Source organism: Tursiops truncatus, chromosome 3, assembly GCF_011762595.2.
Source record: "Tursiops truncatus isolate mTurTru1 chromosome 3, mTurTru1.mat.Y, whole genome shotgun sequence".
Lineage (NCBI taxonomy): Eukaryota > Metazoa > Chordata > Mammalia > Artiodactyla > Delphinidae > Tursiops > Tursiops truncatus.
In genome coordinates, this window is record NC_047036.1 from 167,625,139 (window position 1) to 167,649,499 (window position 24,361).

Here is a 24,361-nt window from a genome sequence, read left to right on the forward strand (position 1 = left end):
CATCGATGTCTGCAAAAGACATCACATCCAATAAAGCAAGATATGACAAAGAGTAAATGAGGTCTGCCAGAGCCTGGAGAACAGATACTTTGTAGAGCCTCTTCTGCTTCAGACCCTCCCCCTGCTTAGGCACCGGCCCACGCGCGAATTGGACACCACGAATAACTGCTAGGGTGCCAAGGGCCCCAGTTTCCCTTTTGCAGAACGATATGCTCTCGACAGTCATTAAGTCATTCAACAAACTTTAATTGTCCTCCCTTGCCTGAACCAGGCTCTGGGTTTGGCAAACAAATTCCTGCCCTAGAGGGACTTCCCAACCAATGGAGGAGACGCTGGCATAAAGATGAGTGTCAACTGTGCAGAGAGAGAGAATGCTTCGTGGTGGCATCCGCGTTCACATGGAGCCCACCGCGCTCTGAGCATCTTCAAGACACAGCAGATTCCATGTCCTGGCCATGGCTATCATTTTCCTTCTAACACACACTGATATAAATATAGAGCTATTAAGGTGGAAACGACTGGGAATTCCCTGGCAGTCCAGTGGTTAAGACTCCGAGATTTCACTGCTGAGGGCACGGGTTCAATCCCTGCTCTGGGAGCTAAGAGCCCACAAGCTTCATGGTGTGGCCAAAACAAACAAACAGACAAAAGGTGAAAACGATTATCTGTGTAGGACCCAGCATCAATCTGTGAACCCTGAGAAGGGGGTGCACACACCCACATTTGGGGACCATCGGATGGGGCAGAAAATACCCCTGGGCTCATGCCCTGTGCCTCTCCATCTGTAAATAGAGCTCACGATGCCTGCCTCACCACAGGGCCTGGAAGAATTCTTCCCACCCAGGCCCCTAGACCTCTGGCAGGATGACAGTTGTTCCCTAGTCACCAGCAATGTTGGGATCTTGTGGTTTTCTTGTTCGTTTGTTTGTTATTTCCTAGGAAAAAGAGGTCAGGCTACCATTTCACCAACCAGTGAGGACTTTGGGATTCCCAAGCAGCCGCCCACTCCCAACAGCCTTGCCTCTCATCCTGGCCATTGGGAAACCCTTCCCGGAACCCTGGCTGGATGATGTCACAGACAGATGACGTCACTGTGGCCAAGGAACCGGGGATCTCAGTGACATGGGGGAGAGGGGAGGATGTTTCTCCGTCACCCCAACCCCCTATGTCTGTGGTGAAGTCCATTGAATTAGTGCTGCCCAAGGATGCGGTCTACCTGGCCGGCTCCAGCATAAAAGGGCAGGTGGTTCTAACTCTGAACAGCACCCTGGTGGACCCCATCGTGAAGGTGGAGCTCGTGGGAAGAGGTTATGTGGAGTGGAATGAAGAAATTGGGGCATCCCGCGATTACAGCCGAGATGTTATTTGCAACAACAAGGCTGACTATGTGCACAAGACAAAGACATTCCCAGTGGAGGGTAAGGACAAGGCCAGCCGCCAACCTTAGCCAGAATAGGAACCGGGGTCTGGAAGGTAAACACATCTGTTAGTCAATCAACAAACCCCCGGGGATATCAGAAATGGGCAGAGGCCTGGTCCCCCTGGTCACAGGGAAAGAGATAGGAGGGAGAAGGCTAGGAAAGCTCTCCGTGGGAAGGACTGACTAGTCCCCAACTCTGCCAGGTTCAAATCTAAAGTCTGGACAGACATCAGGAAGCCTAAGCTACCAGGAAACTATATGTCCTTTCCAAAATATGTCCATGGGGGTGTTTCCGGGTAGTCCACAGTCAAGCAGAACACTTGGCCAATGCTTGACTGAACAAAGTTCAATTGTAGATTTTTTTTTTTTAATTTTAGATAGGGTAGCCTGGGAAGGTCTCTCCAAAGAGGTGACTACCAAGCTCAGATCTAGTGATGGGAGGGGGACCTGCCCAGATATCCAAGGGAGGAACGGCAACCTGCTGGGCCTTCATACTCAGCAATTAGGCCGCCTCTCTGTGTCCCAGTTAACCCACCTGGAAAATGGGAATAGGAAAAAGTCCTGCCTCCTAAGACTGCCTTGAGGACTTAATGATTTAATGGCATGTCGAGGGGAGGGCTCAGAATAGTGGGGCGGGGGGGGAGGGGTATACAGTAATGTTTGTTAGGTGTTCGTTTTTTCAACCAAAACACTCCCCCACCCCTCACCACCCACATTATCAGCTATCACCCTTCTCCATTTCCAAGGGAAGCATCCTTTCCCCTCAGAAGCATCAGCCCCAAGCCTGCGATGGGTTCACTCATTTACTTCACAAACATGTATTAAGCACCTACTGTGCACAACAACCATGGCAGATGCTGGGGATACAACAGCGAAGAAAACAGACAGGGTCCCTGGCGTCGCTGGGGTTGCCATCAGGCAGGGAAAACGCTCTAATAAGGGGGTTTTGGAGAAGTGCAAAAAAAAAATAAAACAGGGAGGTCACAGAGATGGGGGGTAGTGTGAGTCCCTCCCCGGTCTTCCATCACCACTCAGTCAATCAACAAATATTAAGCACCTACTGTATGCTGTGCACTGAAGGCCAAGCTCTGCCAGGGCAGGGAGATTTGCCTGCCTTGGGACCCAAGGTGTGTTTGTTGAATGAATATGCGATCGAATCCTGCAGCCAGACCTCCAGTTTCCCAGGCCCAGAGCACGGGTGAGCAAGTCCTGGTCAGTGGTTTTGAGTGACCACCCCAGTCGCATCACCTACCCAGGGCATCGGTCTCCAGCGTAGCTGAGACCTAATATTTATGGGCCTAGGCTTTTTCGATCCCTAAAAATCACAGAGCTAAGCCTAGCTCAGGGACAAACAGGCCAGGTCCAGAACAAGCTCCCTGCCAAAACAATAAAGAAAGAAAAGAGGGAAGAAAAGATTCTAGAACCTTCTGATGGCATCGGTGTGTTTTGCTTTCAGATAATTGGTTAAGTGCAGGCAGCCGCACCTTTGACTTCCATTTCAACTTACCTGCCAGGCTCCCTTCTACCTTCACCAGCAAAAGTGGCCATGTCTTTTACTTCGTGCAGGCCTCCTGCATGGGTCGGGAGCACATTCTAGCCAAGAAGAGAAGGTACTTGTTGGTTCAAGGGACTTCTTCGGATTTCCACGCAGAAAACCCATTGCAGGTAGTGATGCAGAAGGAGCAGGGGTAGGGCATGTCCTCAAAGCTCCCCGGAGGCAGGGGGAGGCGGGCAGCCAGGAGACGGGAGGCCGTGACCTGGAAGAAGGGAAGGTGTTGGCCGCTCCTCCGGCCCAGTGATTTCGCAAACGGGGAATCAGAAACCAGGGCAGGAACTAAACCAGCGGCTCTCAACTGGGGTGATTCTGCCCCTGTGGGGGACACTGGGAGATGTCTGGGAACATTTTTGGTTGTCTCAACTGGGGAGGGGTGATGAGTGGGATCAAGAGAGTGTGGGCCAGGGATGACGCTCCACACCCCGCAGTGCCCCCCACAGGGAATGACATGGGCCCTGAATGTCCTTGACATTCAAGAATCAAGAGTGAGCAGAGGGACTTCCCTGGTGGCGCAGTGGCTAAGAATCCGCCTGCCAATGCAGGGGACACAGGTTTGAGCCCTGTTCCGGGAAAATCCCACATACCGCGGAGCAGCTAAGCCCGTGCGCCACAACTACCGAGCCCACGAGCCACAACTACTAGCCCGCATGCCACAACTACTGAAGCCCTTGAGCCTAGAGCCCATGGTCCACAACAAAGAGAAGCCACCGCAATGAGAAACCCGTGCACCACGATGAAGAGTAGCCACCGCTCGCCCCAACTAGAGAAAGTCCACGTGCAGCAACGAAGACCAAACGCAGCCAAAAATAAGTAAATAAATAAATGTTATTAAAAAAAAAAAAAAAAGAGTGAGCAGAGGCCCCTCTGTGACCCCTGACTGAGGGTCCTGGGTGCTCGGTGACTCTCCAGGAACTGATAATGGAGGTGGTGCCCCCCACCAAGAAGCACGGAAAGGGGATGCCCTCCATTCAGGGGGAAGGAAGGGCCTTGTGGCATCAGTCACCTGAGCGGAGGAAGTTTTTGGACAGCTTCTGGAGGCCAGGTGCAGAGGTGGAAGTAAGGGAGGGTGGACTTACATTGGCCAAAGTCACTTCACCTCCCTGGGGACCCATTTGTCATCAGAGTGTTGTGGCTGAGAGGGCTGGCATTTTAGTTTTCAACGTCCAAGTTAAAAATCCTAGCATCTCCACCTACCTGCTGTGTGACCCTCTGCAAGTGATGTGGCCTCTCTGTGCCTGCATTTCCTCATCTGTCAAATGGGCACAGAGATGGTGCCTGTCCCCTAGATCTCAGAAGGAGCAGTGAGTGGACTTCATGCAAGTTCTGGACCTTGCACAGTGGCCGGCAGTGGTGGTAGGAGAGAGCCCCAGAATATTAAGTCCCCATAAATCTTGTCACTGCTGCTGCTGTCACAGGTAGCCTTTTTTTTTTGGCTGCACCACATGGCATGTGGGATCTTAATTCCCTGACCAGGGATCAGACGTGCACCCCCTGCATTGGAAGCATGGAGTCTTAACCACTGGACTGCCAGGGAAGTCCCGGGTAGTCTTATCTGTGTAACAGGGATCATCTCTAGCCCGGCCTACTTCAGGGGGGTAGATGCTTGGAGGGGTGGATCAGATGAAGCAGACCTGAGCTCAAGGCCCGCTTGGCCACCTGCTCCCTGTGTGACCCAGAGCGGGCTCTGGCCCTTCTCTGGCTCTTCCCTCAAGAGTTAATCTAGGGTGCAGGGGGCACAAGGCAGGAATTGGGGCAAAATGCTGGTATGGGACCACACCTAGCTTGAGATCTCTGCCGCCAGATCCTTCACTAGCCGATGGCCTTGGGCAATTAACAGCACCTCCCAGACCCTCGATTGTCCTGATCTGTACAATGGGAATACTACTACTACTACTACTACTAATCTTTCCTCGATTGTGGGGATCACAAAGCACCCAGCACGATGTGTACACATAGGGGATGCCTAGTAAATGGGAAGAGCTCAAATCGTTATTATAGCAGCAAAGAGAGTTATTACAGATATGTTTTCCTTTTTATTACCTATTTATTTATTTATGGCTACACTGGGTCTTTGTTGCTGCACACGGGCTTTCTCTAGTTGCGGCAAGCGGGGGGCTACTCTTCAGTGCGGTGTGCGGGCTTCTTACTGTGGTGGCTTCTCTTGTTGCGGACCACGGACTTTAGGCATGCGTGCTTCAGTAGTGTGGCGCGCGGGCTCTAGAGCGCAGGCTCAGTAGTTGTGGCACACGGGCTTAGTTGCTCCGTGGCATGTGGCATCTTCCCGGACCAGGGCTCAAACCCGTGCCCCGTGCACTGGCAGGCAGATTCTTAACCACTGCACCACCGGGGAAGTCCCTACAGATATGTTTTGAGAGTACAGAAATATGGTGTTTTCTTCAGCTACTCAGTACTGTTTTAATCAGATTGTAGGGGGCAGGGTGAGGGCAGGAGCTGGTGGGCCAGGGCAGAAGCTACTGCTCTGGTCCAAGTAGACACGGAGTCTTGACTCCTATAATCTGTCCTTCTCATAGCAGCTGAAAGGATTCAGGTGATGACCCTGCTCAGCCTTCCAGGGCTCCCACCTTCCACGGGGTAAACGCTCAAGGCCTCCCTGCGGCCCCCAAGGCCCTGCACCACCTGCCCTGTCCCCTCCCTGCCCTCCCCTCCTCCCTCTCTCCCCCTCACTCACTCTGCTCCCGACACACTGGCCTCCTTGCTGTTCCTCCAACACGACAGGCATGGTGCTGCCCCAGGGCCTTTGCACAGGCTGCGCCCTCCGCCTGGAACCCTGTGACAGGATCTTCCTATCCCTCCCCCTCATCCTTCAGATCTTTGCTTGGAAGCCAGGTCTTCAATCACCGGCATTGCTGATGCCCCCATGAACCGCCACAACCCCCACAGAAGGCAATATCCATATTAAAATGAACACGCACTTTGCCTCATCCATTTCCCTTCTAGAAAATTCTCCCATCGCTATCCTTTCACGTGTGTGACATGACCTCTCACTGCACTGTTTGTGGTGGCCAGAAACTGGCAACAGCTTAAATGTTTGTTGCTAAGTCAATTAAAGTAGCAGTACACAAAGGTCAACTCTACAGATACAGCAAAGAGAGAAAGAGAGAGAGACCAAGACACAGAGACAGAGAGTGAGGCAGCTCTCCCTCTCAGCACCTCCAAGTTACTGGGTTGAACGAGTAAAGCAAAGTTCAGAACAGCGTGTCTAGCCGTTGGTGGTAAAAACAAAAACTGCACAGAACTTCCTTGCAGGTGTAACAAACAGACGTCTCTTTCCAGAGACCAGAGAAACCGGCAACAGACACTGCCTCCTGGGAGGGAGCAGGGGAGGGGCAAACTTTTCCCCTTCCACTTTTTTTTTTCAACATCTTTATTGATATACAACTCACACACCTTATAATTCACCCCTTTAAAATGTCCAAATCAGGACTTCCCTGGCGGTCCAGTGGTTAAGGTTCCATGCTTCCAACGCAAGGGGCGTGTGTTTGATCCCTCATGGGGGAACTACGGTCCCATGTGCTAAGCGGTGCGGCCAAATAAAAAATAAATAAAAATAAAATAAAATGTCCAAATCAATGGCTTTTAGTGCATTCACACAGTTGTACAGCCCTCACCACAGTCAGTTCTAGAACACTTTTATTATCCCCCAAAGAAGTCTTGCATCCCTTAGCTGTCACCCCCAAACCTCTCCGTCCCCTCCCCCAGCCACCACTAAATCCATTCTCTGTCTCTGTGGATTTGCCTGGTCTGGACGTCCCTCCCCTCACCTCTTGATGGACCTTGGATTGTTTCCACATTTTGGCTATTAGGAACGATGCTGCTGCTAACATACGTGTGCAAGTTTTTACATGGACGCGAGTTTTCATTTCTCATGGGTAGACACCTAGGAGTGGAACTGGGAAAGATGGTAACTCTGTTTTACCTTTCGAGGAGCGGCCAGACTCTTTTCTACGGCAGCCACCCCATTTTACATTCCCACCAGCCATGAACGAGGGTTCCAATTTTTCCACATTCACTCCTCTCTGTGTACCTTTAGAATTTTGAAAGACGTGACCCGTTGCCTCTTCCAACAAGCAGTACCATTGGGTAGAGGACATGTCGCCAAGACCTTTCCTAACCAAGAAGTCTGAAAGAGTTGGCATCCTGACTCCCCTTACCTCACCCCCTTGCCTAACCTCATAGCTTATCCCTATCAGAAATGTACCATTAGGGCTTCCCTGGTGGCGCAGTCGTTAAGAATCCGCCTGCCAATGTAGGACACCTGGGTTCGAGCCCTGGTCCGGGAAGATCCCACATGCCACGGAGCAACTAAGCCCGTGCACCACAACTACTGAGCCTGCGCTCTAGCGCCCATGAGCCGCAACTATGGAGCCCATGTGCCTAGGGCCCATGCTCCGCAACAAGAGAAGCCACAGCAATGAGAAGCCCGCGCACCGCAACGAAGAGTAGCCCCCGCTCGCCGCCACTAGAGAAATCCCGTGCACAACAACGAAGACCCAAAGCAGCCATAAATAGATAAATAAATAAACAACAACAACAAAAAAAGAAATGTACCACTAAAAAAAAAAAAAAAGGAATGTACCATTTATATGTCCATCTCCAGACCAGAGCAGAGACTGGACTGGTCTTCACTGCTATGGGTTTTCCTTGAACTTTGCACCAAGTTGATACAAACGAATACTGGTTGAATGAATGAATCCCCCCAAAGTTTCATATATGCCAAAGGAATATGGGGTCCCAAAAAACTCCTGGGTATGGAAAATCAATGTTGAGTTTGTGCCCTAATATTCTTGGAAATCAGAGCCCTGTGGCCACCCCACCTGGCCTGGTGCGGGGGGCGGGGGGGTCTCTCTGATGGGCCACCCCTGATGCCTCTCGGCACTTCCTTCAGGACCAGGACAGAACTGCTGGCTTGGCCTTGAGTTAGGGCAGTGAGTCCTTTAATGCCTGCAGGGTCCTAACGCATGCAACGAATTTTCGAATAAGACTGGAGGGGTTTAGAATGAAATGGGCTGCAATTAGCCTTCCAAGAGGAGGGAAAGAGTGGGAAGGCTGAAGATAGGCAGAAGCCAGAGGCAGAGGGTAGGAGGTGAGGCTGAAGGGGTCGGGGGGGTCAGCCTGAGGTCTCCAAGAGGAAAGGCATTGAACCTAGAACAGTGTTTTTCAAACCTCAGGTCATGACCCGCTAGTGGGGTGCAAAGCATATTTCTACAAAATGAAAGGATAGGCAGGACCAAAATAGAAAAATATCAAAAAATATCAATTTTGTAGGTTGCAAACGTTGTTGTTCTTAATATAAAATAAGAAAACAGAACAGAGAATAAAATAGGTAGAATAGAAATTATCAGAAAAAGTCCACTTGGTGGGTTGCCATTAATTTTTAAAAATGAAAACAGAGAATAGAATATATCAGAAAATATAAATTTGGTGGGTTGCAACAGACTTTGTTTTTATAAAATCAATGTGTAGGACTGAATAGAATAGTATTGAATACGTAAAAGGGGATAGAATTTACCAGAAAAAATAAATTTGGTGGGTTACAACGTTTTCGTTGTATATAAAACAAAATGATAGAATAGAATAGCGTAAGTAGACTAGAAATACCAGAAAAATCAATTCAGAGGGTCCAATCAAGAGTTTTTAAAAGAATAGATTAAATAGAATAGAAGAGGATAGAAGAGGAATGCTCAGCAGGCATGTAGCAAGGATAAGCATTATTTCATGAAACTTATTTCTCTTTCATAGATTTAGATGCCGATGGATATATAGATTTGTGCTTTCGCCACAATATTAAAATCTACGTTTCAACTATGACTTGTGGTGTTTTTTTTTTTGTTTTTTTTTTTTTTGCGGTATGTGGGCCTCTCACTGTTGTGGCCTCTCCCGTTGCAGAGCACAGGCTTAGCGGCCATGGCCCACGGACCCAGCCGCTCCGCGGCATATGGGATCCCCCCAGAGCGGGGCACGAACCCGCGTCCCCTGCAACGGCAGGCGGACTCCCAACCACTGCACCACCGGGGAAGCCCCGAGTTGTGGTTTTTTAAAAAAGAATAATATGTAACAAATACTCTATGTGGCCTGCAGAGTCTAAAAGATTCATCATCAGGCTCTTTACAGAAAAAAATTCATCAACTCTATGTCCTAGACCAACTCTTTCTTTTAAATTGTAGTATAGTTGATTTACAATATTACATTAGTTTCTGGTGTATAACAGTGATTCAATATTTTTATAGACTATACTCCATTTAAAGTTATTACAAAATAATGGCTATATTTCCCTGTGCTGTATAATATATCCTTCTTAATCATTTACTTTGTATATAGTAGCCTGTGTCTCTCTCTTTATTTTTAGTGGAGTATAGTTGCTTTACAATGTTGTGTTAGTTTCTGCTGTACAGCGAAGTGAATCAGCCACATGTATACATGTATCCCCTCTTTCTTGGATTTCCCTCCCATTTAGGTCACCACAGAGCACTGAGTAGAGTTCCCTGTGCTATACAGCAGGTTCTCATTAGTTATCTATCTTATACCGAGTAGTGTATATATGTCACCCCTAATCTCCCAATCTGTCCCACCCTCCCCTTCCCCCCTTGGTATCCATACGTCTGTTCCCTACGTCTGTGTCTCCATTTCTGCTCTGCAAATAAGTTCATCTATACCATTTTTCTAGATTCCACATATATGCGTTAATATATGATACTTGTTTTTCTCCTACTGACTTACTTCACTCTGTATGACAGTCTCTAGGTCCATCCATGTCTCTGCAAATGGTGCAGTTTCATTCCTTTCTATGACTGAGTAATTTTCCATTGTATATATGTACCACATCTTCTTTATCCATTCCTCTGTTGATGGACATTTAGGTTGCTTCCATGACCTGGTTATTGTGAGTAGTGCTGCAATGACCATTGGGGTGCATGTATCTTTTTGAATTATGGCTTTCTCCAGGTATATGCCCAGGAGTGGAATTGCTGGGTCATATAGTAGTTCTATTTTTGGTTTTTTAAGGAAGCACCATACTGTTCTCAATAGTGACTATATCAATTTACATTCCCACCAACAGTGTAAGTGTGTTCCCTTTTCTACACACCCTCTCTAGCATTTATTGTTTGCAGACTTTTTAATGATAGCCATTCTGACTGGTGTGAGGTGATACCTCATTGTAGTTTTGATTTGCATTTCTCTAGTAATTAGTGATGTTGAGCATGTTTTCATGTGTTTGTTGGCCATCTGTATGTCTTCTTTGGAGAAATGTCTATTTAGGTCTTCTGCCCTTTTTTTTTTTTTTTGGCGGTACGCGGACCTCTCACTGTCGTGGCCTCTCCCGTTGCGGAGCACAGGCTCCGGACGCGCAGGCTCAGCAGCCATGGCTCAGAGGCCCAGCCACTCTGCGGTATGTGGGATCTTCCTGGACCGAGGCATGAACCCGTGTCCCCTGCATCGGCAGGCAGACTCTCAACCACAGCGGCTGCACCAATTTACATTCCCACCAACAGTGTAGGAGGGTTCCCTTTCCTCCACATCCTGGCCAGCATTTGTCATTTGTAGAATTTTTGATGATACCCATTCTGACAGGTGTGAGGTGCTATTTCATTGTGGTTTTGATTTGTATTTCTCTGATGATTAGCCACGTTGAGACTTTTTTCGTGTGCCTATTGACCATCTGTATATCTTCTTTGGTAGAGCAACTCTTTCTTGTATGTAAGCCCAAGAAGTGTCTTCAGATGCTCCTTCCAGCTCTTTTATGATGTCAAACACACATGGAAACAATATAAATGTCTATCCTTCCCTAGCGGTCCAGTGGTTAGGACTCCATGCTTCCACTGCAGGGGGCGCGGGTTCAATCCCTGGTCAGGGAACTAGGATCCTGCATGCCGCACAGCACGGCAAAAAAAAAAAAAAAAAAAAATATATATATATATACATAAAATATGTATATTATATATATAGATATAAAAATGTCTATCCTGGAGGGGGAAGGGTAAATTAACTATTTTGCAGCACATTCCATTGCCATCGTGGAAACAAATGAATCAGAATGACAGGCACCAACATGAACGCCTTTCAAACACAGGATGTTAAGCTAGAAAAGCAGGTTGCTGGAAAAGATATGAGGCTTGATTTATTTAAAACATTCAGATATGTCAAACAATACTGTGTACTTCTACCACAAATAAATAAATGTACTCCTAAACAATACAAACATTTGCATGAGCATGACAAATGCCACACACACACACACACACACACACACACACACACACACACACACACACACGCTTGTAAAAGTATTAAGTTCCTCTGGAAGAAGATACAGGAAGTCAGCAGAAGTGGAGAGCAAATCATTGGAAGCGCACTCCACCTCACAACAAATCTTTTATTTTATTTCATTTATTTATTTATTTTTTGGTCACATGGCTTGCAGGATCTTAGTTCCCTGGCCAGGGATCCAACCTGGGCCTCGGCAGTGAAAGCGCCAAGTCCTAGCCCCTGGACGGCCAGAGAATTCCCTCAAATCTTTTACAGTAGTACCCACAAATAAAAAGCCAAATGTTACCCAAGCCACACATTAAACATAACGTATATGTGACTTTATTTGCAATCCAGCAGCTAACCAATTGATATAAAGGCTGCTTTTTGAAGCCTTTATTTAAACACGTTACATAATTTCAACTCTACAGTTTTCATGATTCAGAGCCCATAATATTTTCTCCTTAAGTCTGAACTACTTGGGTAAGCCCTAGGTCTGGGCTTAGACCATAAGACATTCCCTGTCTTCCAGAAAACTAAGACTCAGAGAAGTCAAGGCACTGGTACAAGGTCACACAGCAAGTGAGTTATGGAGCTGGGGATAAAGCCAGGGCCTTGTGAATTTCTTAGGTCTATTTTACAGACAAGGAAATTGACAGTCAGAATGGCAAAGGATTTTGATTAAATGGCAAAGCTGGGAATGACTTTGGGCTGCAAAATCCCCAAGACTCCAGATTCCATCCCAGTGCCTCTTACTAGGAGAGTCCCAAAGGCTCAAGGCTTTGGTGGACTGTTGGGTGAGCAAGTGGATCTTGTGGCCGCAATGCCTCACAATTGTCCATTCCCCCCACCCCCTTCTAGAATCCTCTGGTCGTGGAGGCCAAGAAAAAGATCTACTACAATTGCTGCAGACAGGGCACCATCTGCCTGCAGATCCAGATGGAAAAGAACATCTTCACGCCAGGGGAGAGGGTCATTTTCACCACGGAAATCAACAACCAGACCAGCAAGAGCATCAAGACGGTCATCTTTGCCCTCTACGCCCACGTGCAGTACGAGGGCTTCACACCCAATGCAGAGCGACACTCAAGGGTGGACAGCAGTGAGCTGCTTCGGCAGGAGGCCAACACCCAAATCACACCCTTCAACACCACCAAGATCGTCAGCACTTTCTACCTCCCGCCCGTGCTGTCCGTGAGCTGCAGCACACGGGACAGCGAGATCATGAACACCTACTACGAACTGGTCAGCACCGTCCACCTGCCCTGGTCCCTGACCAGTGTCAAGGTCAAGGTGCCCATCATTATCACCAGAGCCCCCGTGGACTCAGACAGCTGCGGGCTGCTGGACGGGAGCAGTGTTATCGTGAGCCTGGATCATCAGAATTAAATGCCCAAACGTCTAAATATTTCAAGTTTTATCAAACTCTAAGGCAGGTCCTTCCTTTGCCTCGTGCAGATGGCCTTCAGATGAGTCCAGGCTTGGGCAGCACGTAGTCTGAAACTTGCCAAGCTCCAGCCGTGCGGTCCTCCATTTCTCCCATCCCAAGAAAGATCACTCAATACCAGTAGAGGACAAAGCCTTCCAGGACCGCACCCCAGTTAGCAGCCCAGACCCATCTGCTTGCTGGCTCTTACAGTGCCAAGACCAGGGATCCCCAACTGGGAGCGACTCTGCCCTCCAGAGGACACTGGCAAAGCCTAGTTGTATTGGTTATCCCAATTGAGGGGAGCAGGGTGCGCTCCTGGCATCCAGGGGGTGGGGGCTAGGGATGCTGCTCTGTGCCGCACAGTGCCCAGGACGGTCTCCCACAGAGAATGGCCCAGCTCCAGATGTCAACAGTACCGAGGTGGGGAGACCCGGGCTGGGGCCATGTATGGGGACAGATGGTTGCTGAGTCCCCAGGCTGGGTCTGGGAGCCTCTTATCCAAGTCGTATCCCTCATCCACTCACAGTCCCCCTCCCCGGCTCCCCCACCACATTCAGGGTAAAAGCCCAAGTCCTCCCAGCACATCCACCCACGTCCAATCCATCAGCAAGCCATAGGGGCCCCTCTCCAAAATCTCCCCAGAATCCGCCTATTTCTCTGCCCTCCTCTGCATCCAGCTTTCCTCCCATCCATCCCCTGGACCAGGGCGGTCACCTGCACCTGGGTCTCCTGACCCCTGACCTGGATCCCCACGTTCTGTCCTTCCTGCAAATAAAAATCCAGGACCCCCAATTAGACTTGAATTTCGGAAGAATAATTTTTTAGCATAAGTATGTCCCTCACCACAGTTGGTATCTACTTATGCTTTAAAAAATCATTCGTTGTTTACCTGATATGCCAGTTTAACTGAACATCCTGTATTTTATCTGGTCATCCGATTCCCCAAGCAACTAAAAGACTCTCCGCACAAGTCGGGCCACCATACTCCTCGGCTTAAAATCTTTTAAACCTCCGGCGGGTCCCCAAAGCATCCGCTGCAGCCCACCAGGTCCTGGGTGGTCAGGAATGAAGGAATGGGCCAGAGTGTTTATTCTGGGCTAATGACTCTGAAATATTTCTCCAAGCACCCGCAGGCGACAAAATACTCGCACCTGCCTCACCCCTGCCGCGGGCCCTCCATAAACCATGCAGAGGGGAGGCATATACACTTGAATGGCGGGCCCAAGGCATCCCGGAACATTCTGAGATGCTGTTTCAGATCAAACTTTTTTGAGGGGAGGCGGTGCAGATAGAATGCACAGATTTAATTTGCTATTTCTCTCTTTAAAAAAATTTTTTTCATGAGAGAGATCTCTCACTTTCAGCCATGTTTACAGGGTGTCTCCAAAAGAGCTTCTGTGGCAGTCCTGGCTCCCTGGCAGGGGTCACTGCTGGGCCTGGGTGGGGATGTACCCCTGCTGATTTGGGTATGTAATCTTCCTTTTGCAGTGGACAAAAGGATCCAACCCTGAGGCGGTGTCATTCCGCTGCCCTGCTTCCCGAAAATTCAAAATGGTTTATTTTAGGGAGGCAGAGGATGATCTTGCTTGCCATAATGTCCTTGGCCCCAGCCTGAGCATCCTTGAGGCTCTGGAGACCAGGTCTGGGCCATCCCCACCTCTCCAGAACTAGATCCAGAAGGGCTGTGCTCTTCAAAGCTGCAGAGCCAATGTCGCCTCCTCCAGGAAGCCTTCCAGCCATGCCTCTTGCCCTCCAAAGGGCTCCCCAGTCCCAGACCCTTCCTCCATCTGGTCCTGACCTCATACACCACAAAGGCCTTTGTCCAGCTCTGTTCCATATGGGGGGGGAAATTAAGGTGGGGATATCACAGCAGAGTCCTCCTCAGGGCCCCGGCACCACTCCAGCCCCCAAGTGGTTGTTTAAAGATATAACAAGCGATTGTTAATGTATAACAACAGTGTTCGGGACTCTACTCCTTTTGGATGGTGGGACAGAGCGTTTCAAGAATCCCAGAGGTGGATCATAAGCCAGCTGGTGACTACCCCTCACAGCTGGGGTGTCATCAGGCCGGAAGGGGGCGTCTGTGAACCCGGGGTGGGGGGCCTCCGATTCTTTCCCACCATACTATCCTTACTTCCTTCTGTTTGGGACAAGGGATTTCTCCTCTCTGGGCCTCAGTTTCCCCATCTGTAAAATGGAAAAAACAGAAGTTGTTAGCCCTAGAGTTTGGAGAAGATTAAAAGGATTAGGGACTTCCCTGGCAGTCCAGTGGTTAAGACTCCATGCTTCCACTGCAGGGGGCAGGGGTTCCATCCCGGTCGGGGAACTAAGATCCCATATTGCTGTGCGGCCAAAAAATTAAAATAAAAGGGCTAGTATGTGCACCGCTTTTAGGAGAACTTCTGGAACACAGTAAGTGCCAGCCAGATGCTAATTATGAGTTTTAGGATTTATTTCCCTTCCATGGACTTCTCCAACTCCAACAGCTCACCAGTCAGGCCTCAGTGACCTCCAGGTCACTGCGCCTAGGGACACCTCACTGTCCTTGTCCTTCTTAGACTTCTTATTTGGAAAAATTCCAACTCCTATGGAAAAAGCTTGAAAGAATTATACAACAGACAGGTGATCATCCACCTCGAGCCTCCTGTTGTTGATTTTGGCCATATTTGCTCTTTTCCCCTTTTTCTCTCTCCCAGATTGTTTTGCAGTAAATTGCAGCATCACGGTGCTGGGTCCCTGTACTTTGCACTTCTTCCAGTACCCTGAGAATTAGAAGCGTCTAGATAATCACAGTAACATGGTCACTCCCAGGGTAGTTCCATCCTCTCACCTATATATACTCCATATTCCAATATCCTCACTCTTCCGATATGTATCTTTTTTTATTGTGGTAAAATACACGCAGCATCATTTACCATCTTCACCATTTTTTAGATGTACAGCTCAGTGGCATTAAGCACATTCACACTGTAGTGCAACCACAACTAGCTTTCCTAGCTTCCCAAACTGAAACTCTGTCTCCATTAACCATTAACTCCCCATTCCCCTCACCACCAGCCCCCCCTTGTTTTTAAAGGCTGAATAATATTCTGTTGTCTGTATACGTCACATTTTGTTTATCCATTCACGCATCGGTGGACATTTGTTTCCATCTTTGGGCTACTGTGAAAAACGCTGCTACGAACACGGTACACACATAAATATCTCTTTGAGACCCTGCTTTCCATTATTTTGTGTATATACGCAGAAGTGGCCTTGCTGGATCATACGGCAATGCTATGTTTAATTTTTTGAGGACTTGGTATACTGTTTTCTTTCTTTTTAAAAATATTTTATTTATTTATTTTTGGCCGTGTTGGGTCTTCATTGCTGCAGGCGGGCTTTCTCTAGTTGCAGGGAGCGGGGCTACTCTTCGTTGCGGTGTGTGGGCTTCTTATTGCGGTGGCTCCTCGTTGTGGCGCGTGGGCTTCAGTAGTTGTGGTTCGCGGGCTCTAGAGCGCAGGCTCAGTAGTTGTGGCGCACGGGCTTAGTTGCTCCGCGGCATGTGGGATCTTCCCGGAGCAGGGTTCCAACCTGTGTCCCCTGCATTGGCAGGCGGATTCTTAACCTCTGCGCCACCAGGTAAGTCCCGACCATTTCCTCTTTATGCAAACATCCACTTCCCTTGATTTCACTGATTCCACACCCTTCTCATTCTTCTCCCGCTCCTCGGATTTCGGATATGGGGCTTCTGCTTTCTTCAAAGTCACAGCACCCAGGTCTCCTCTTCCAGGAAGCCTTCCAGTCCTGCCGAGCAGAGCCTCTCACCCTCCTCTACCAGGTCCTGAAACATAGATGAGCTTCAGGGTTCATTTCTGCAGACATCCATATCCCACTGCTTGGTCAACATTTTGAACTCTGGAAATGCTAGGTCAAGGGCATTGGACTTGATCCTATGGCTTATGCAGAAATGTTTGGAGTACTTTTCTTTGGAGACGGGCTAGAGAGTGAGGATTTGAGAAAGGAGATTTGAAAAATCGCTCCACTGACCCTGTGGATGGAATACAATACATCCAGGAAGCCGCTAGTTCGGAATAACATCAGAAATAATGAGGACAATGATAATAATACTGTGGCACAAACCGGCTCCTTTTCCCTCCGTTTCCTTCTTCCTCCTGGGGACGTGGCTGGACTACATTTCCCAGCACCCCTTGCACTTAGGCAAGCCCATGGGACTGATCTGGCCAATGGGGTGTAAGAGGAAGTGATAAAAGTCACTTCCGGCCTGATCCTTTAAAATCTTCCCCTGAGAGACTTGTTTGCTCTTTCCCCTTTTGCCAGCTGCTTGGCGAAGATTGTTTGGAGGCGAGCTGCCCAGGAAACTCGTTCTGTACTTGATTGTTGCATATCCAAGAAATAAAACTTTACTGAATAAACGACCTCCACTGAAGTTTTTTTAATTGAACTATAGTTTGTTGTGCCAGTCTCTACTGTACAACAAAGTGAGTCAGTTACACACATACATTCTTTTTTTGAATATTCTTTTCCATCATGGTTTATACCAGGATGTTGAATACAGTTCCCTGTGCTATAAAGTAGGACCTTGTTGTTTACCCATCTTACATATAATAGTTGGCATCTGCTAATCCCAAACTCCCAATCTCTCCCTCCCCCACCCCGTCCCCCTTGGCAACCACCAGTCTGTTCTCTATGTCCGTGAGTCTGTTTCTGTTCTGTAGATATGTTCATTTGTGCCATATTTTAGATTCCACATATAAGTGATATCATATGGTATTGGTCTCTCTCTTTCTGACTTACTTCACTTAGTATGATAATCTCTAGTTGCATCCATGTTGCTGCAAATGGCATTATTTTGTTCTTTTTTTTTATGGCTGAGCCGTATTCCATTATATATACATATACATACCACATCGTAGATTTTCTTATTCCAGCCATAGGATTTCTCCACCTCCATACAATTGACAGTTGAGGTCAGATAAATCTTTTTATGGGGAACAGCCCTGTGCATTGTAGGATGTTAAGCAGCATCTCCGGCTTTTAGCCAAGAGACGCCAGTAGCATCCCCACCCACCCTACCCCACCCCCACCCGGCCACAGTTGTGACAACAGAAATTTCCCCAGATGTTGTCAAATGTGCCCTGGGTGGGCAGAGTCACCCTTAGTGGAGAGCCTCTAGTCTATTCTTATCATGCAGGTAGCTACGTTTATGGACACCCGTGTACATTTTGGGGACATGGACTCAGTGTGGCCACAGCTAAACCTGCCATCATATCTTCCTCCATCCCTGCCTCCACCTGCGTTTCATTGAAGACCCCACCTGAGGGTCATCACTGACCTTTTATTCTCCCAAGTCCTGTTTGTCTTACTTCCCAAATAACTATTAAATCCGTCCATCTGATTCTCTCCATCTCCTCTGCCACCATCAAGGCTTCCCTGGACTATTGCAGTAGCCACCTCCCAGGTGGCCCTGCTTTCATTCCTGCCCCCTACAGTCCATTCCCCACACAGCAGTCAGAGAGACAGCTTTTCTAAATGCAGTTGTGATTATAGGCTCAGCTGGGTCGGGGAAGCTGCTTCCAAGAAGACTCCCTCACATGGCTGTTGGTGGGAGACCTCAGTTCTTTGCCACCTGGGCTTCTGGGGTATCCTCGTAACATTGCACCTGGCTTCCCCTGGAGCGATTGACATGAGAGAGAGAGAGAGAGAGAGAGGGAGAAAAAGAGAGAGCAAGAAGGCTATGGTGCCTTTTATGACCTAGTTTCAGAAGCCTCACGGGTATTGGACACAATCACTTCTGCCATATTTTGTTTGTGAGAAAGAATTCACTAAATTCAGCCCATACTCACAGGGAATAGACTTAGGCTCCACCTTTTAAAGCAGTGTCCAAAATGTGTGGACATATTTTTAAAAACCACATTCCCTTCACGCAGATCAATATCAAGAAAACAAACAACCCAATCCATAAATGGGCAGAACACCTAAATAGACATTTCTCCAAAGCAGATATACAGATGGCCAACAGACACATGAAAGGATGCTCAACATCATTAATCATTAGAGAAATGCAAATCAAAACTACAATGACGTATCATCTCACACCGGTCAGAATGGCCATCATCAAAAAATCTAGAAACAATAAATGCTGGAGAGGGTGTGGAGAAAAGGGAACCCTCTTGCACTGTTGGTGGGAATGTACATTGATACAGCAACTATGGAGAACAGTATGGAGGTTCCTTAAAAAAACTAAAAATAGAAATACCATATGACCCAGCAATCCCACTACTGGGCATATACCCTAAGAAAACCATAATTCAAAAAGAGTCATGTACCACAATGTTCATTGCAGCTCTATTTACAATAGCCAGGACATGGAATCAACCTAAGTGTCCATCAACAGATGAATGGATAAAGAAGATGTGGCACATATATACAATGGAATATTACTCAGCCATAAAAAGAAAGGAAATTGAGTTATTTGTAGTGAGGTGGATGGACCTAGAGTCTGTCATACAGAGTAAAGTAAGTCAGAAAGAGAAAAACAAATATCGCATGCTAACACATATATATGGAATCTAAGAGAAAAAAAAAGGTCATGAAGAACCTAGGGGCAAGACGGGAATAAAGACATAGACCTACTAGAGAATGGACTTGAGGAAACGGGGAGGGGGAAGGGTAAGCTGTGACAAAGTGAGAGGGTGGCGTGGACATATATACGCTACCAAACGTGAAATAGATAGCTAGTGGGAAGCAGCTGCATAGCACAGGGAGATCAGCTCGGTGCTTTGTGACCACCTAGAGGGGTGGGATAGGGAGGGTGGGAGGGAGGGAGATGCAAGAGGGAAGAGATATGGGAACATATGTATATGTATAACTGATTCACTTTGTTATAAAGCAGAAACTAACACACCATTGTAAAGCAATTATACTCCAATAAAGATGTTAAAAAATAATAATAAAAAATAAATAAAAACCACATTCCCCAACAATTCCTCGGCAAATTCTATTGAATCCACTTTCAAATTCCTTCTAGACTATTACCCTTTCCCTTAACACCACCCTGGTTCAGCAAGCCGAGTGTCCATCAATGGATGAATAAATAAATGCTGTCCATCCATACAATGGAATATTACTCAGCTTTAAAAAGGAAATTCTGACACCTGCTACAGCATGGATGATCCTTGAGGACGTGATGCTCAGAGAAATAAGCCAGACACAAAAGGGCAAATACTGTGTGATCCCACTCACAGGAGGTCCCCAGCGGAGTCAGATCCACAGAGACAGGAAGTAGATGGTGGGGGCCGGGGGCTGGGGGAGGGGCTGGGGAGTCAGTGTTTCATGGGGACAGAGTTTCAGTTTGGGAAGATGAGAAAGTTCTGGAGATGGAGGGTGGGGATAGTTGCACAACAATGTAAACGTGCTTAGTGCCACTGAGCTGTGCTCTTTAAAAAGGTTTAAGTGATACATTTTATGTTCTGTGTATTTTACCACAGTTAAAAATTTTCTTTTTTAATATCCGACCCTTATATGGTGCTTCCCATGTCCCAGGCACCATGCTAAGCTATGTGTTACCTCATTTGATCCCCTCCATCATCTGTGAGTTAGGGACAATGATTATCATCCCATTTTACAGTTGAGACAACTGAGGCTCAGAGAAGAGCAGTGATTTGCCCAAGTGCTTGCAGCCAGGATTAGATGCCCTAACCCTTGTACATGCTGCTTCTCCCTGAACCTCAGTGGTTATCATTACTGCTTCCGCTGAGAAGGAAGACACACAGCGGAGGCTGGTGACATTGCCTGCTAGGGTCCCTGGGTGTCAGTGAGTGGCTGAGCTGGGATGGGGACCCTGGAGAGTCTGAGCCCACACAGCCACTGCAGGCTCGATTTGTGAGGAGCAGAGGGGCCTGTGCTGGGCTGTGGGTTCCAGTCTTCACTTATATCTCCTCTCTGGGCCTCAGTTTCCCTTACTGCAAAGCTTGAAAGGACAGTAAGGAAGCAGCCAAGGGAAATGGGTACCTGGGGTCCAGGAGTCCAAAACACAGGCTCTCTGGGCCTTGGTTTCCTCATCTTTAAAGTGAAGACTAAGGGGACCTCCCTGGCGGCCCGGCGGTTAAGACTTCGGCTTCCAGTGCCGGGGCTGCAGGTTTGATCCCTGGTCAGGGAGCTAAGATCCCACATGCCTCGCAGCCAAAAAACCAGAACATAAAACAGAAGCAATATTGTAACAAATTCAATAAAGCCTTTTTTTTTTTTTTTTTTGCGGTACGCGGGCCTCTCACTGTTGTGGCCTCTCCCGTTGCGGAGCACAGGCTCCGGACGCGCAGGCTCAGCGGCCATGGCTCACGGGCCCAGCCGCTCCGCAGCATGTGGGATCCTCCCGGACCGGGGCACGAACCCGTGTCCCCTGCATCGGCAGGCGGACTCTCAGCCACTGCGCCACCAGGGAAGCCCCAATAAAGACTTTAAAAAATAAATAAATAAAATGAAGGTTAGCAAGTTCCCTGGTTGCCTAGTGGTTAGGATTCTAGACTTTCACTGCCGAGGGCTCAGGTTCAGTGTCTGGTTGTCAGGGAACTGATATCCCACAAGCTGTGAGGTGCGGCCCCCCCAAAAACAAACAAACCTTGTTTAAAAATAAAATAAAATGAAGATTATACTTAATAATACTTAATAATATTATTATTACTTTTCACCTCAGCGAGACTACATTTGGGGCTGGACCGTTTTCTGTGGGAGGCGTCCTGGGCACTGTGGGGTGTGGAGTACCATCCCTGGCTCCCACCCACTGGATGCCAGGTGTACCTCCAACCGAGACAACCAAAAATGTCTCCAGACACCCCAAGGATCGCCCTGATTGGGACCCCCTGTCCACACTATCAGGTTGGAGGCCTATGTTGAGTTGTTAGTATATCTGATCCTAAATGCTACTGAGATTCCCAGCTCTGCGGTTTCTGTGCTGTGTGACCTTGGGGGAGTCACTTCTGTGTCTGAGCCTCAGTTTCCTCATCTGTAGAACTCGGATTCATCAATAGCCCCTCCCTCCCGAAGTCTCTGGATTAACGTCTATAACCGGTATCAACCGCAGTAAGCACTCGCTCCAGAGGCACCGTTGCTACCCCAGTGGGGGGGGTCTTCTGGAAGATTCTGGCCCACAACAGCGGGCCCCTGCACCCTCCCTGCTGGCCGCCTCCCCTCCGGGCCTCCGATTGGGGGACCATACAGGCGGGCGTTGGGAACACTTCCTGTGCGGTGGCCGCCAGTGCCCGCTGGGCCAGGTGTGCCAACGGGAGAACGCAGCTGGGGCCGCCCCACTTCCTGCCCTGGGTGGAGGCGCCTCTCACGCTCCTTTGCTGCCACCCCCAAAATAACATGCCCCCCCAAACCAAAGCCACCCGCGCCAGCTGCAGCCTCCAACTTAGGGGACGCAGGACAGGCGGGGGCCAGCAGCTGTCATCACGGCGCCTGTCCCGCTGGGAATGTCCCCCCCCAACCCCCCCGCTGCTGCCACCTCCGGCATTCCAATCCCGAGGGGGTGACCTGGCCTCCCCCAAGGTCCGGACACAGGAGCTCTGAGCAGGCAGGGCTGGCTGGGGGGGAGGGGACTCCTCGGCCATGCTGGGTGACAAGGGACCCTCTCCGGCCAGAACCCCCAGACCCGAGGTGCCTCCGATCTTCACCTCAAGGGACCGTTTGAGGGGGGAGGGGCTGGCTGCCAGGACAAAAGCCCCCTCCTCTTCCCGGGAACAAAGGGGAGGCCGGGAGAGCCAAGGACTGCGTGTTCTTTCCCCAACAACGTGACATCCTGGCAGCTGGCACTCGGAGGGCTGGGCCAGAGCCTCTGGGCCTGGCCACCCGACACAAGGCGACTCAGTATGGGGGCACTGGGATGGAATGGCTGCGGTCCCGAGGGATCTGGTTCCTGGTCAGCTGCCCGTAGGCCTCTGTCCTTCCAGTACATTCTGACAAGGAAGTCTGCCGGCTCGGCCTGCAGAACTTCACAGAAAGGCCAGGAGGCCTCCGCTGTCGGGCTCCGAGCTGGATGGGCCACCAGGATGGAGGGGGACAAAGGCCACGTGGAGGCCTTGCTGCTGCCCGCACCCCTGGCCCTGCATCCCGGGGCCGGGGGTACCCAGTGGGACCCCACACCCCACCCCACCCCACCCCACCCCATCCCGGCCCGGGAGGGGCCGGCCCAGGGGACAGTGGCTCTGGGAGCAGCTCCCCTCCCCCAAGCCACGCACGGGGCAGCGGGCAGCTGGCGCCACCAGGGCGGGGTGAGGGGGGGCGGGGACAGGCCAGGGCCTGCATGTTAAAAGACCCCCAGCTTCCTGCGGCGAGCGGGACAAGGAGACAAAACCTTGTCTTCCGGCCATTGGGGCCACAATCGGTCAGGCTGTCCACCCACTGGCCGGAGTTGCGGTTTGGGGGGACATCGTGGGCAGATCTGTCCTGGCTGGGGTAGGGTTGCCAGAAAAAAGTACAGGTCCCACAGGTAAACAAGTAATTACTCAGCGTATGTCCCTTGCAATACTTGGGACATACTTACGCTAAAAAAAATTTCACTGTGCATCTGAAATTCACATTTAACTGGGGGTCCTATATTTTTACTTGCTAAATCTACTACCCGAGGCCAGGGGCTCTGGGAGAAGCAAAACTGCTTACCAACATCCCCCCAGACTTGCTCCTCTGCTGGTCCCAGCCTCAGGGGTGGTCCCACTGTCCCTCCCCTCACCCCTCACTGGATTCCCAGCCAGAGGCCCGTATCAGCCTCACCTTCCAAACCATGGCCCGTCACTCTCCCGCTGCAGTCTCTCTCCCATCTGCCCCTCATCCTCAGCAGAGGGGGCCATGAGTTCCTGCCTGCCCCCCAGATATCCGGCCCCCCTTCCCTGAATCTCAAAGGTTCCACGCCTCCATCCCCAGAGATCTGAACGGGGCCCCTCCTCTGCTCTGAGTCCGACAGCTGCTCCCCACTGCTCCCACAATAAAGGCCCAAAACCTCTGCTGGACATTGGAAGCCCCGTCCCCAGCTCCAACAAACCCCTATACCCAACCTCCCAGCCCCCCTCTCCTCAAATGAGCTGTGGTTTCCCAAAAGCTGCCTGTTCTCTCAGGTCCCCAGGTATGGCCCGTCACCCCCAACCTGAGTCAGGTCCCATCCTTTCTCTGCCCACAGGCCTCCATGGCTCCCACCTTCCTGAGAGTAAAAACCCAAGTCTCCCCGGGGTCCACAATGTCCTGCACGACCTGCCCCTGTCCCCTCCCTGTCCTTACCTCCTCCCTCTTTTCCCCCTTGCTCTCTGCTCCAGACACACAGGTTCCTTGCTGTTCCTCCAACACACCAGGCATAGTCCTGCCCCAGGGCCTTTGCACATGCTGTTACTGCTGCCTGGAGCACACCTCGTCCTAAAAGCTACACAGTCCAACAGCCTTCCCTCCTCCAGGTCTCGGCTCAACTGTCACCTCCTCGGTGAGGTCTCCCTGGTCTACCTTTAAAAATATATATATATATTTAATTTGGGTGCGCCGGGTCTTAGTTGCAGCACCTGGGATCTTTAGTTGCGGCATGCAGACTCTTAGTTGTGGCATACATGCAGGATCTAGTTCCCTGACCAGGGATCGAACCCAGGCCCCCTGCATTAGGAGCGCAGAGTTTTACCCACTGGACCACCAGGAAAGTCCCTGGTCTACCTTA

The 24,361-nt window shown here is 49.6% G+C and overlaps 1 protein-coding gene across 1 annotated transcript; it reads left to right on the forward strand.

The window, feature by feature from the left end:
* The first annotated feature begins 1,068 nt into the window (after positions 1 to 1,068).
* On the forward strand, positions 1,069 to 12,629 carry ARRDC5 (arrestin domain containing 5). Its single transcript, XM_033855180.2, has 3 exons — positions 1,069 to 1,418; positions 2,877 to 3,085; positions 12,102 to 12,629. The coding sequence occupies exons 1-3, from the start codon at positions 1,070 to 1,072 to the stop codon at positions 12,627 to 12,629; spliced, it is 1,086 nt and encodes a 361-aa protein (XP_033711071.2). The 5' UTR covers position 1,069.
* The last annotated feature ends 11,732 nt before the right edge of the window (positions 12,630 to 24,361 follow it).